A 14,769-nucleotide genomic window follows, 5' to 3' on the forward strand; every position below is an offset into this window, starting at 1 on the left:
ACACACACACATACACACACACACGCCTCTGAACACACACACATACACACACACGCCTCTGAACACACACACATACACACACACACACACACAAACAAAGCCAAGAAAGGAGATCTTTGGCGAGAAATTAAAGTTTATTAAGGCCTAGGGCTGAAAATGTGACCGAGGTCCGAGGGAAGGAAACTTTTCTGGTTCCCATGGCCCCAGGGGCAGGCCAGGGTACTGAGCAGGGTTAACAGAGCTGGGACCAAACTTTTGTTTCTTGGAATCCCTGGCAGAAGACCTCTGGGAGAGAGAGGCCTGAGAAGGCTGAGGGATCTCTCCTGACCCTTTAAGTCTCAAGGCTTTTGCAGGGACTGGAAAAAGGTTCTCTGGAGAGGGAGCCTCGACTCCAAGGCCTTCATTTCAGTAATGACCACTTAATTTGTTCCTTGGCTGACTGAAGAACCTGCAGGGAGGGAAGGATGTTGGGAGAAATAGTTGAGAATGTCAGTCCATGATGCTTTTACTGTATGTCTATGAAGCCGAGGTCGCCGCTCCAGTCCTGGCCACTAGGTGGCAGCAGCTGGCCACTGCTTAGTTTAAAGGAGAGCAGGCAAACCCAAACAACTGCAGCCAAACTCGAACAGGCTCCTACCCAAGCCAGTCCATGTGTGGGTGTGGCAGTGGCCCCTGCCTTCCCCGATCCATGCCAGGCTACAGAAGTGCCATCATCAGGCAGGAGCTGGGCTCAGCCTCAACCTTGCCGGTGCTCAGGTATTCAGCACCTTAACGAATATTGGGGTGTGTTCCTAGCACCCCATCCTGTTTGCTGATGGGGCAACAGCTGTTGATGTGTGGGATTCTATTGCCAAGAAAAAAAAAAGCAGCCCAACGTATGCCCTTTTCTGTATCAAGACTCCATCCTGGGCTGGAGAGATGGCTCAGTGTATAAGAGCATTGCCTTCTCTTCCAAAGGTTCTGAGTTCAATTCCCAGCAACCACATGGTGGCTTACAACCGTCTGTAATGAGGTCTGGTGCCCTCTTCTGGCCTGCAGGCATACACACAGACAGACTATTGTATACATAATAAATAAATATTAAAAAAAAAAGACTCCATCCTTTCTCCCCCCAAAATGTCCATTCCACAATGCATAAGTCCCTTTCCTGCGGTCTCCCCGCTGCCTGGGGACAGGGACCTCCTCCCATCTCTCCCAGGGAACCCTTTCTCCACATTTTGTTGCATATCCATCTCTATAAGTTTTGCTTTTAATTAAGACTTCCCCTAACTCATAGATGTGGTGCCTGTAATTTCAGCTCCTGGGAGTGTGAGGCAGGAGGATGATGAGTTCAAGGCCAGCCTGAGCTACACAGCAAGACCATACCAATCTTCATTCTTCGTTCATTTGGAAAAATAGAAAGTTGTTTCCTGAGACTGTAAAACATTCTAGGTTCTTCCTGTCCATGAACTGATTCATCTAGTTCCTTAAAATATTCTTTTTACAATCAATGTGTGTGTGTGTATTGTGTATGCGTGTGTGTGTGTGAATGCTACAGTGCACACATGGAGCTAACAGGACAGCTTGTGAGCCGAGCGTGGTAATCCACGCCTTTACTCAGCTGGGAGGCGGAGGCAGGTGGGGATTGACCTTCCGTCCTCAGGGTTGGTAGTAAGGCCCTTAGTCACTCGCTGCTATCTGATTCACGTAACTGGACCAGGTGGGTTCTATTCTTCTGGGAGCCCTGGAGACGCTGAATAACTTGCCTTTGCCTTTCAACTTTGGCTGGTAGAGTAAGAGCGTAGGGTGACTCACATGAATGCTTTTTCTTTTTGTTATCGTTGTTGGTTTGTTTTTGAAACAGAGTCTTGCTCCTTCTTTGATCCAAATCTGAGGCACTGGAATGATAAGCCTGCGCCACCGTGCGGGTGCTGGGAAGTGTGGGGATCGCCCAGGGCTCTGTGCATGGTGAGCGATCGTTACATCACCAGGCCCGCTCCTGCTCTTCTTTTAATTTTAAAGAATTGTATGTGTGTCACCAGGCGGTGGTGGTGCACAACTTTAATTCTGGCACTTGAGAGGCAGAGGCAGGCAGATCTCTGAGTTCGAGGCCAGCCTGGTCTACAGAGTGAGTTCCAGGACAGCCAGGGTTATACAGAGAAACCTTGCTTCAGAAAACGAAAAGAAATAAAGATAAAAAGGTCTCCTCAAGAGCATCAAGTGCTCCTAACCACTGAGCTGTCTCTCTAGGTCTCCCCAACAACTCGCGTTCTTGTTTGCTCTGCTCAGCAACACCCCCGTTTTAGAATGTTTAATGTTTCTTGCATTTATTTACTTTAGTGTGCTTTTGTAGAGGTCAGCAAACACCTTGTAGGGAGTCAGCTCTCTATCGCAACAATCAAACCCAGCTCAGCAGGTGAAGGCAAGTGCCTTTACTTGCTGAGGCATCTCGATGGACTACTTACTTATTTATTTTTGTATTTTTCAGACACATGGCAATCACTCGGGGCTCAAACTTGACTTTGAACTTCTGATCCTATAGCCTCCACCTCCCAAGTGCTGGGATTATAGGTGTGAACCACCATGTCTAGTTGGTCTATTTCTTTATTTTATTTTGGATAAAGTCTCATGCTACGGCCCTGGCTAGAGCCCGGAAATCACTGTGTAGCTCAGGCTGGCCTTGAATTTGAGATCCTCAGGCATTCGCTTTCAGAGTGCTAAGATTATAGGTGTGAACCACTCTCTTCCAACCTTCTTCCACCCTGAAAACCACCAGGCAGCCACATTTTTTTCCCAGCAGAACATGAGGAAACATGGGAGACCAGAGGGCAGACGGGGTGAGGAGAACAGTGTAGGACAGTGGGCATTGCACATGGTGCTCCCCACCAGTGCCACAAACTCATCTCACAGGGACTATTAGGACTAGTTCATGCCAGGGAATGAAACTCCTTGGACATAGTAAGTCTAATTAGACAGACCTGCAGATGGCCAGAACTGAGGTCAAACCATTTGGCTTGACTAGCAGGAAGTCTGTGAGCCTAGAGATCCAATCTGTGGATAGTAACCAAGACACACACACACACACACACACACACACACACACACACACACACACACACGAGTCAGTCACCAGCTCATCCCTTCTGTCCCACACCTCTGGTCTCTTAACTCTGTCTCCCCTGGAACCCTGGACTCTCCGTGTCCTCTGGCCAAAGCAGATGCATGAGGCTTACCTGGGCCACACTCTGTTCTGTTAGGCCAGCATCATCAGTCTGTGAGGAAGGAAAGTCATGGTCAGGAAAGAGAGGACTTGTTGAGTCAGAGAGGTGACGGCTTGCAGGGCGACGGGTGCAGCAGTTAGCATGACCCAGACCGGCACCTCTGTCTCTGCTCAGCAGACAGAGGTCCTGCAACCTCTTATCTAGATGCCAGGACCTCTGGTACCCCATCCTCCATTGCTGGGGATTAAACTCGGGGCCTCACGCGTGCTAGCCAAGTGTTCTTTCTAGCACTGAGCTGCATCCTTAACCAAACTGCGTGGAGGCTGATAAAGGGAGCTAAAGTTGGGGAAAGGTGTCACCAGGCTGCAGGCATGGAAAAATCAAACCAGAGCAGAAGGGTGGATCCCCAGTTCCCAGGACTGCCTCCTGGAGTCATTTGGAGGATACAGTTATTGCTCCATTCAAGCTTCTCACCGGAGGGTGGGGAGGAGCTGTTATTTATTCGTTTGTTTTTATGAGGAACTAACAGGAAGATTTCCTCTTAGCAACAGACACCCCACAGGTGCCACCAATAACTGCCCCTAAGTGTGAAGTCTGCGTGGCTGGGCTCCCACCAGCTTTAACCCTGACAACCTGGTACCCAGGAAGGACAAGCAGAGAGGGGACAGGAAAGGCAGCCTGGAAAAGATAGGGGTGGGGTACAGGAAGGCTTACCCTAAAATTAACTTTCTGGATCACTTGCTGGGGGTCACTCTCCAGGATCACACTACAAGATCAAAGAAAATTGGGGGGCAGGTTGGTGATGTGATCCTCCTCCGACAAGCCACTTTCCAGTTTTTAATATATCCTCTGGGGTCTCTCCTCTGGGGAACCTTCCCACAGGTGGTTCTGGGGTCACACGCATCTCTCCCCCTGGGAGACTCTCAGCTCTGCTCCCTCTGGTCCACCTCCATGATCATCTCTGGGCAAATATTCAGCTGAGGGCCTGTGAGACAGCACAACAGTTAAAGGTGCCTGCCACCAAACCTGACAACCTGAGCGTGATCCCCAGAACCCACGTGGTGGAAGGAAAGAACGCCTGGAGCAGCTGTCCTCTGACCTCCACACTGTGGCGCACACAGCAATCCAAGATCAAATAAATAGACAAAAATTTAGCCGGGCGGTGGTGGCGCACGCACTCTGTGAGTTCGAGGCCAGCCTGGGTTAAAAGAGCTAGTTCCAGGGCAGGCTCCAAAGCTACAGAGAAACCCTGTCTTGAAAAACCAAACCAAACCAAACCAAACCAAAACAAAACAAAAAATGTAAAAAACCAAAACAAACAATAATACAATTGAAAAAAAGGACAGCCCCATCAAGCTGTGTAGACGCTGTGAGGGGGGCTAGATCTTCTCATGTTTACAATCCAGCCATCAGCACACCACCAAGCACTAGCAGGCAGTTAATACAAACCGAAGGGGGAGGGAGGCAGTCTCAGGGCCCCACCTCCTAGAAGTCCCTGCCCTCAAGTTGGGTGGTACAGTACCATGGGTGGTACAGTACCGTGGAAAGAACATAGCCTCTGAAAGATCTCATGCGCATGGTTTTAGATCTTCACCCTTCTAATCCCTTTGGTGTATGTCCTTGGATAAGTTACTAGAATCTCTGAGCCTCTGTTTCCTCCTCTGTAAAAAGGGCAGATGTTTCAAAGATGCTATAATCGCTGCACCTCCAGCATTGAGCCAAGAGGGCAAGGGGTGGGAAGACGCTCGAGAAGTTGCTGCTACCATTTACCGCAGAATCAGACCTCTTTTCTTCCCTGATTATTGTCCCCTCTTCACGGAATTCTACTAACCAACTTTTCTTATCAGTAAGTCTTATTACTTATTAGTAAGTCTGCCAGCTTACTAATGAGAAGCAATATTTACTGAGGAAAAAGACAAAAAGAATCCTCAGATGAGCAATGAGAGCGATGGGCTTTATCCACATCATTCCTATGACTCTTGCCGTCCTGTGTGTCAGCTTCCTTTTAGCCCCATTTTAGTGATGGGGAAAGTAGAGTCAAGGAGAGTCAGTGTCACGTGAATCCAGCTAGCACTGGCGGGGGATCCTCTGGCTGAGGTCCTTTCGAAAAGGGACAGGTGTCTATATTCTTCTTCAGCCTGGAGATCAACCTGGATTTCCCCAAACTCAACCTATACAGCTGCCTGCTGCAGGTGGCTAGCAGGCTACCCCTGCTTTGGCTAATCATGATAAGGGAAGAAGATTTGGGGACCTGGTAGGAATATGTGGGAGAAGGGAGGATGAGTTGGCCAGAGAGCTGACCAGAGTGCTCCCAGCACTGAGTCCACAAAGGTCATTCTGAGTATCGACATCTCTCTGTCTCCTCCTCACCCGCCATCGACGATTTCATCCAGCACCAAGAAGGCTCCATCCATGTTCTCCAGCAGCCAGCGTTTCTCCACGTTCTTCCTGTGGGCAGACACAAGCGCCTGAGCCTCCAGGCCCTCCCCAAGAAGACCCGGGCAGGAGGATACCGGGCAGTGGGGGCAGAGCCGGTGCCAGGTACTCTGATCACAGAGCAGGTGGCCATCGTAGGTTGGTTGGTTCAGTGGGTCTCTACCTTCCTAATGCTGCGACCCTTCCGTACAGTTCCTCATGTTGTGGGACCCCCAACCATAAAATCGTTTTGTTCCTTGATAACTGTAATTTGCTACTGTTAGGAGTCATAACGTAAACATCCGACACTGGACTCCTGTGAGAGGGGTCGCGACCCACACTCTAGGCTGTGTTCCTGGCCTAAGGACCAGTACTGATGGGGATGCAGGGAAACCGAATCTGAGCTTAAAGTTAGAAATCCTGTTTATAGTGGGCCATGGTGGTACTCACCTGTAATCCCAGCACGCAGGAGACTGAGGAAGGAGGACCGAGTGGGAGGCCAGTGTGGCTATGTAACCAGACTTTCCTCTCCCTCTCTCCCACTCTCCCCACTCTCCCTGTGTTTAGAACTTGAACTGATTTGAGTTCTGTGACCTCAGGTAACTCAGTGTCTTGAGAGCTGATATCTGATCATCCCCTGCGCATGGCTCTGCCTGGGACACCACGGACATCAGGGGCCTTGGAGGAAGCCACTCCAGTTCTAAGACCGGCCGAGAGTCCCCGAAGACAGCAGGGTGGAAGAGACTTGCTTCTGGGACAAAGAGAAAGGCCTGGGGGCTGCGGCCCTGGAGTGCAGAGAATCTCACTTACCTTAGGATGTGGCTCAGAGAGTCAAACAGGCAGGCCAGAACAGACATGAGCATCAGCTGAGGAGGAGGAGGGTGTGGGAGGAGGAAGAGAGCTGAAGCTGAGAGGCCCAAAGCAGGCCCCCCCCCAGATCCCGGTGTGGGCCCTGCAGGAGGGCGGGAGCACTCCCTTGTCAGACAGGGCTTGGCTGGAGGCTAGCCATACTTTGACTTGAGAGGGGGAGTTTCCCTTAGGTTTGAGCTGGGGGACACTGGAGTGCTCCCTTGGAAGACATACTGGATGTCTCCTTCTCTAAATATGTTTAGAAAGAACTAACAGCTACAGAAGGTGTGATGATCCATTTCTGGTCCCCAAGTGACCTAAGGAGACCCATTCTGGCTGCCCATCTACCCCCAGATCCTAAAGGAAGGATAGCAACGGGAGCATCCAGAGCCCACCTCCATCCACCCCAGGACAGACCCTCCTTTGTCACCCGGCCTCCTAGATTCACCTCGTTCTCAGAGGAAGAGCCCACCACATACAGGAGAAGGTCAATGCTGCTCTTGTAGACGATGGTCATGCCCCCAAAAAATGCGATCTCACCTAGAAGCAGGAAAGCTTTCCAATCGGCACACCCCAACCCTAGCCAGGGGCTAGCCTGGTCTCCACTCCCCTTGCCTCTCCCTTTGCTTCCCACTTCCTTTCCCAAGGACCTCTAGACAGACCACCACTACCAGGGGATGCTCTGTGTCCTTGGTCCCATCCTCCCGTCTAGTGGTCAACACACCCAGCCTGTAGTGGACCTCCCACCCACCCTACATCCCATGGAAGGCCCTGGGACCAGGTCAAGTGTGTGTGTGTGTGTGTGTGTGTGTGTGTGTAGCGGGGGTCACAGCACAGTTGGTCTCCTCAACCAAGAGGGGGGTGGGGGTGAGAGTGATGGGGAGTGAAGGCCCCTGGATGAAAGGAGGGAGTGGAGAGCAGCTGGGGAGGAGAGGACAAAGAGCCTCAGAGGAGAAGGGGCTGTGGGTGTGGAAGGCAGGCAAGGACAGATGTGTTCAGATGGAGAAGATGCCAGACACTGGTGGTCAGTTATCTGGGAGTTCCAGAGGAGGAAGGGCAGGCATTACTTTCAGCGCGGCTGGTCTTGTTGAAGACGTTTTTCTCGAAAACCATCTGCTCCTTCATGGAGGGAAATGTGTCGTCATAATACTGTGAGAAAGAGAAGGAGAACGGCCATAGCCCTTGTACAGAGCCAGCTCCAGCTGTGGAGCTCCGTGCGTAGCAGGGAGGTTGGGGCTGGCTAAGCTGCACCTCCTTGTCACCTCCCTCCAGGCCCTTTCTGTTTCCAGGTCCCCATAAACAAATTCCAAGCAAGCAAACAAACAAACAAACAAACAAAAAACAAAGTAGAGAAATATTGGGGCTGCCTTTGAAGTCTTCGTTTGATTTTCTTCCTCTCTCCCTTCTCTCCTTCCTCTCTCTCTCCTTCCTTCTTCCCTTTCTCCCTTCCTTCCCTCCAGCAGCGCTGGGGTTGCAGACCAGGACTTCACCCGTGCTAGCAACGTGTCCACCACTGAGCTGCAATCCAGATTGTTTTCTCTTTCCCAAGTCTTTCTTCCCTCCTTCCTTCCTTCCTTCCTTCCTTCCTTCCTTCCTTCCTTCCTTCTTTCCTTCCTTCCTCCTTCCTTTCCTCCCTCCCTCCTTCCTTCCTTCCTTCATTTTCTTGAGGTCTGGCAATGGAACCCAGGACCTTATGCTAGGCAAGTAAATGCGTTTCCACTACCTACATTCTCAGGGCCTGCCTCAGTTATTTTCAAAGCAGAGTCTCCTTGTGCCAGCCAGCTGACCTGCTATATGTAGATCAGGCTAGCCTCATTTTCTTTATATATTTTTAATTCTTTTTTTTAAACATTTACTTATTATGTATACAATATTCTGTCTGTGTGTCTGCCTGCAGGCCAGAAGAGGGCATCAAATCCCATTTCAGATGGTTGTGAGTCACCATGTGGTTACTGGGAATTGAACTCATAACCTTTGGAAGAGTAGGCAATGCTCTTAACCACTGGGCTATCTCTCCAGCCCCTTCTTCTTCGTTTTTTTTTTTTTAAGACATGGTTTCTCTGTGTAGCCCTGGCTCTCCTGGAACTGAGTCTGTTGGTCAGGTTGGCCTTGAACTCACAGAGATCCATCTGCCTCTGCCTCCTGAGTGTTGGGATGAAAGGCGTGCGCCACCACCACCGGCTTATCCTCAATTTCCTAACATATAACAAGGATAGGATCTTCTAGCAGGAGGCCCCAGAGGCTTTAGCAAAGCCAGTCCATCTCTGCCCATCTGCTAAAGCAAGGTGTGCTCAGCTCAATTTTCTGCATATGAATTTTCAATAGTTAATCCTTCAGCTAAGTTAGCAGATTCTCTGCTTGCTTCTACCAAGGTGAATGTTATGAAGACTAAGTTTCAGTTCCAACAAATGAAAAAGCTTTACTATATTTCATATCTAGTTTAGATGTTCTATCTGGGTACAGTGGCATATACCTGGAATCCCAGCACCAAGAAAGAAGTAGGAAGATCAGGAGTTCTGGGCCAGCCTTGACTACATGAGACCCTGTCTCAAAAAAAAAAAAAAAAAGTATGGCTAACCAAATAGTCTTAGCATTTAGGAAGCTAAGACAGGATCACTGTGACTTCCAGGCTAGCCTGGGCCACACAGTAAATTCCAAGCCATCCTTGGTTATAGTGTGAGTCCCTATTTCAAAAAACAAAATAAACAAACAAAAATATCCAGGAGTCTAGTTAATCCCAGTGAATTTTCAAGTTTTTGAGTCTAGACTGGTCTACGGAGTGAGTTCTAGGAGAGCCAGGGCTACACAGAGAAACCCTGTCTTGAAAAAACAAAACAAAAAAAAAAAAAAGAAAAGAAAAAAAAAGAAAGGAAAGAAAAGAAAAACAAACAAACAAAAAAGTTAGGGCAAGAGATTATATGCTTGCCTGTGATCTCAGCACTCAAGAGGCAAAGGAAGAAGAAGCAAGACAAGTTTAAGGACAACAGGGTCCACAACAAAACAAAACAAAATAAAAGGATTATATTTCTGCACAGTTAATTGCATCAGTGGCAGGAATATTCTCTATCTCTCATTTATTTATTGGAATTGGTTTGTTTTTGAGACAGGTCTCATTATGTATCCCTGGCTATCCTGGAACTGACTTTGTAGACCAGGCTGGCCTCAAATTCATAGAGATCAGCCTGCCTCTGCCTCCTGAGTGCTGGGATTAAAGGAGTATGCCACTGTCTGGCCTTCAGTGGCAGGAGTTTTAGGGCATTTTTCTTTCTAAAGTTTTTTTTTTCTCTTTTTTAAAACATTTATTTAGTTGAGTGCGAGAGTGAGTGTGTGTGTGTGTGTGTGTGTGTGTGTGTGTGTGCATATTTGTGAGGGGGCAGGTATGGAGAAGTCAAAGACAACCTGATGAAACTTGTTCCGTCCATAGTGAATTCAGGATCCAACTCAAGCTGTAGGCTTGATGACAGACAAGTGTCCTTATTCCCTGAGCCATCTGGCCCACCCTGAGACTTTGCTTCAAATTTAGTTTTAGCTCATCTCACCCAGGCCATGTAGGATGGACGCCAGATAACAGAAGGAGAGTCCCATGAAAACCTCAACTTCAAGCCCCGAGTCTGCCTATCAGTTATGACACTAACCCTGTGACCTCGGGCAACCTGTTTCGTTTCTCTGCGCTTCATTTCCCGCATCTGTGAAGCTAGAGAATGGGACGACAGGGCCTCACAAATACCACCTAAGTCTAAATACTCATGCTAGACCCTTCGTGTTTACCAAGCTGAAATACAAAAGCACACAGGTCGCTTGTCTCCAGTTTAGGGACGGGGACTCCTAGGTCCCAGCTCATCTCTCCACTGATCCCTTTAATGGAGCTTCTCACGCTCGCCCCGGAGTGCAGCCGGCCAGAGCAAGAACAGCGAGAAGACACGAAAACACGTCAGGAAACACAGTAGAGGTAGAGGGGATGCCCCTCTTCCCTGCCAGCCGTCAGACTGATAAGGCATAGTGGGGACAGAGTGACTTCTAGAGAATCTAGGTTGGGCTGCTCTGCCATCCAGAAAGCAGTTTCTCCTAAAGGAGTTAAATGGGCTGGGTGGAGACCGCTTGTCTTGGACGTGTGGCACTGTCTTCAGGGTTGCTGTGGTGAGGGGTTACCTTGGCCAGCAGCCTTCGCCCATCATTATCTAGGATGAAGACAGCCTTGATGGTGTAGAGAGAAGGTTCCTGAAACTGACACAGGAAAGGAACCTCTGACTCAAAGTGGACCCGTATCGTGGGCTCTCTGGAGTCAGCGATTCCCCCAATCCACAGCTGGTTCCAGCCCAACCCTGTGCCACATGGACCATTTCCGGTGCCCACTCTACTCCCAGGCAGATGTTCCACTGCAGGTCCGAGGAACGGGTGCAGAAAGTCCTACCGGGCCCAAGTTCTGTCATGCACTGACTGCTCCAGAGCCCGAGTCGGAGTGTATCACAGAACCTGGGCCCGGGGAACAGCGGCGCCGAGAGAGCCTCCGTGTGTGCAGCTGACCCCAAGCTCCAGAAGCGCGGCCATCACCCTGGAGCAAGGGAGCCCAACCAGACCACCTCGCCACTCCCACTCCTCCCTCGTCCCGCCAGAATCTCACCCCCAACCCCGTCACCCCAGTCAGTCCCTAGCACTGCTGTGAGTTCCCCCAGAACTTCAGCCCCACGACACTCCACTCAGGCCTCCTCTCCCCCCCCCGACCCCGTGCGCTCCAGAACGAACTTTTTCTCCCCTCCTCGGGCCCGGGCTCCCTCTCCGGGGCTGGGCAGTGGTGGCACAAAGTTCCCAGCTCGGGAGCCCGAGGCAAGTCGGCTGCCCCCGACCCCAACCCTGCCGCCCGGGGACCCAGCACCCCAAGCTCCGTACCCGCACTTCTGTGGCTCGGGTGGGCGGCGCTGCGCCCCCGGCTTGGGCGGCCGAGGCCCCCTCCCCCGGGTGCGGACGTGGCCAGGCCTCCGGCCGCTGCATTCCGCTCGCTGCTCGCAATGACAGCCCCGCCCCGCCCCGCGCCCGTCCCCCCGCGGCGCCGCCCCTCCGCCCAGTCCTGCGTGGCTGGCCTCTGTGTGTGTCCCCTCTCTCTGAGCGAGCTTTCTGCCTGACCCCCAGTCTGCAGACCCTCCTCTCCCCACCTGGCTTCTTTCTCATTTTTCTCCCTGGAGCCCTTTCTGCGCCTCCAAGTCTCTCAGGTAACCCAGAACCAACTATTATTCCCTCTTCTGGCCTCTTTTGGCCCTGGGGCGGTGGGGCCTGTGGCTTTGGTTCATAGAGGTCTCCACGTGGCTGCCCTGGGCCAACCCGAATCACAGGTGAGACTTTTTTCAGGACGCCCAGATGCCATTGGGACAAATATTTCAAGTCACCTTTTTGGATCTCAGGACAAAGCTTATCAGAAAGACCAGGTGGCGACCCCCTCCGTGGAGAAGAGTTCTCTTCCTCTCATACTAATTGGAGGAAAAGAGCCATGGGCTGAGGGACACCTCCCCCAGATATTTCAAGACCCAGAGGTGGATAGGGCAGGTAGTATATGCCCATAATCCAGCCTGAGCCTGTGGACAACCTGGCCAGAGTCCACTCACACACAGCGAAGGAGTGAGCGGAGCTTGGCCAAGCACTCAGAAGGCTGATCTGATCAACGTGCCTTTTACACCGAACACGCCCACTGTATGTCAAAAGCCATGCCTGGGAAGTAGGTGTTTTCAGACATAGCAGTTGAGAAGATTCAGCCTTTGTGTGACCTTTTCATGCCCATTGGAAAAGTAAATCTATCTATTTATCATCCAGTTTAGACACTTACGTGGGGTCAGAGGACAAATCACAGAAGTTAGCTCTCTCCTTCTACTTTCTAGGTTCCTGGGGCTTGGATTTTGGTTGTTAGTCTTGGTGGCCCCAGTGCCTTTACCCACGGAGCCATCTTACTGGCCTGAAAGTTTCTTCTTAAATATCCTCATCAAGGGGGCTGGAGAAATGGTTCAAGAATTAAGAGTATTGCCGGGCGGTGATGGTGCACGCCTTTAATCCCGTACTCGGGAGGCAGAGGCAGGCAGATCTCTGTGAGTTCAAGGCCAGCCTGGTCTACAAGAGCTAGTTCCAGGACAGGAACCAAAAGCTACGGAGAAACCCTGTCTTGAAAATTCCAATAAAAAAAAAAAAAAGAATTAAGAGTATTTGCTGCTCATGCAGAAAGCCCAAGTTCCATTCCCACTCCCACATCATGTGACTCACAACCGCTTGCAACTCAGGTTCCAGGGGATCTGGCACCCTCTTCTGGCTTCCAAAGGTACTGCATACAAGTGGTGCACATACAGACAAGAAGGCACATACAAAAATGAATAAATAAATACGTTTTCCCAGGTATAGTGGTAAATGTCTTTAATCCCAGCATTTGAGAGACAGAAGCAGGTATATTGCTGTAAGTTTGAGGCTAGCCTGATCTATATAGGCCAGCTAGGGCTTTATAGGGAGAACCTGTCTCAATAATAATAATAATAATGAAGTTAACAACTTGATATTTGCAATCTAATAATAATAGTTATTATTATTATCTGGATGTGGTGGCACATTTAATCCCAGTCCTTGGGGGTCAAAGGCAGGTGAATCTCTGCGTTTGAGGCCAGTCTGGCCTACAGAGTGAGTTCCAGGACAACCAGGGCTACACAAAGAAACTCTGCCTCAAAAAAACTAAAATAATAATAATAATAACAATAGCAAATTCCTCATCAGAAGGCTCCTCTGCTAGTCACTCTGTCCTATTTGATAGGTCTCTTCTGCGGCAGTCTGGCTCAGCACTCTCTTGCTCTCATGTGCTTTTCTCGATCTCTAAATATCATTTTTAGGAAGGCCTGTAATCTTAGCACTCCGGAGGTTATACAGATAGATTGTGAGGCTGAAGCCAGCCTGGGCTACATAACAAGATCCTGTTTCAAACAAGAGCAAAATGAACAAAACAGGAGATGAATGAGTAGACAAGATTTGTAGTAATTGAGCCGGGCGGTGGTGGCGCACGCCTTTAATCCCAGCACTCGGGAGGCAGAGGCAGGTGGATCTCTGTGAATACAATGCCAGCCTGGTCTACAAAGCAAGTTCCAGGACAGCCAGAGCTGTTATATAGAGAAACCCTGTCTCGGAATAACAAAACAAAACAAAAGAACAACAACGAAAGAATAGTACCAAAAGCTCTTCGAGTCATTTCCTTGCCTCTGTTTGGTACACAGTACCTGTAAAGGTCTGCTCTGTCCTTTAAGAGACAACACACCGGCCCTGTCTGCAAGCCAAGACAAGCTGATCTTCAGCTTCCAGCCTGAGCCTCTTCCCTTTCCTTGTCTGTCTCTCCGAGAGGTGGCTTCTGTCTCTCCCTCCTCCCCACTTCTCCCCTTTCTCCCTCTCAGTTTCTCTCTCTCTCTCTCTCTGATCTTCTCCCCTTTTCCCCTCCATAACCCACTAAATAAATATCCAACCTCACTCTGCATGGCATGCGTATCCATGTGTCTGTCTCTAGCCCGCTTGTGACTTCCTATGCATGCCCATCTGTCTTGTCTGTCTCTCCTTATGGGACTGGCTGCCCCCGGCAAGGTGTCTCATCATTTGGCTCCCTGCCTGGGACTTGCTGCCCCTCATGGCCCACTGCAGCCACTCTGGGAACTGGCCATCCCTGCCTAGGACTGGCTGCTCTCAGGAACCACTGCCTGCTGCCTGCCGCCACTTCAGGGACCTGCTGCATGGTCTCGGGACCACTGCCTGCTGTAGCCACTCGGGGACCTGCAGCATTTTTACTTGAACCATTACAGTACCCACATTGGGAGGGTCAGTCTTCTAAAGAAGAGACAGAAGAATTGGAGAGATAGGAGCCTGAGAGAGCTAGGCTGGCTCCATGGAGGCAATGGGAGAGGAGCCAGGCAGAGTGGGAGTGAGAACTGGGGATTAGGGAAGTCTAGGAAGGACCTCCACAGCCCAGAATCTGCTGCATTGCCAGCTCCCAGTCTGTAGCTGCCAGTCCATGATCACTAGGATCTCTTTACATCTTAAGTTCAGTAAGTTCAGAACCTTCAAGTTCAACCTTCTAAGAATTAGATGTTAGGTTTGGAGAGATGGCTCAGTGGTTAAGAGCACTGGGTTTTCATCCAGAGGACCAGGTTTCAGTACCTAGCACCCACACAGCAGCTCCAGTCCCAGGGGATTCAATGCTCTTGTCTGGCCGGGCGATGGTGGCGCACGCCTTTAATCCCAGCACTCGGGAGGCAGAGGCAGGCGGATATCTGTGAGTTCGAGACCAGCCTGGTCTACAGAG

The 14,769-nt window shown here is 50.3% G+C and overlaps 1 protein-coding gene across 1 annotated transcript; it reads right to left on the minus strand.

Annotated features, from left to right (window-relative positions):
* Positions 1 to 125: 125 nt before the first annotated feature.
* On the minus strand, positions 126 to 11,462 carry Copz2 (coatomer protein complex subunit zeta 2). The gene is made up of 9 exons (XM_005368339.3): positions 11,352 to 11,462; positions 10,614 to 10,688; positions 7,532 to 7,613; positions 6,913 to 7,004; positions 6,426 to 6,481; positions 5,571 to 5,648; positions 3,915 to 3,966; positions 3,213 to 3,251; positions 126 to 448 (listed from the first exon to the last, which is right to left on the minus strand). The coding sequence occupies exons 1-9, from the start codon at positions 11,451 to 11,453 to the stop codon at positions 401 to 403; spliced, it is 624 nt and encodes a 207-aa protein (XP_005368396.1). The 5' UTR covers positions 11,454 to 11,462; the 3' UTR covers positions 126 to 400.
* Between the last annotated feature and the right edge of the window lie 3,307 nt (positions 11,463 to 14,769).

The sequence above is a fragment of the Microtus ochrogaster genome, unplaced genomic scaffold (assembly GCF_000317375.1).
Source record: "Microtus ochrogaster isolate Prairie Vole_2 unplaced genomic scaffold, MicOch1.0 UNK31, whole genome shotgun sequence".
NCBI classification, from domain to species: Eukaryota; Metazoa; Chordata; class Mammalia; order Rodentia; family Cricetidae; genus Microtus; species Microtus ochrogaster.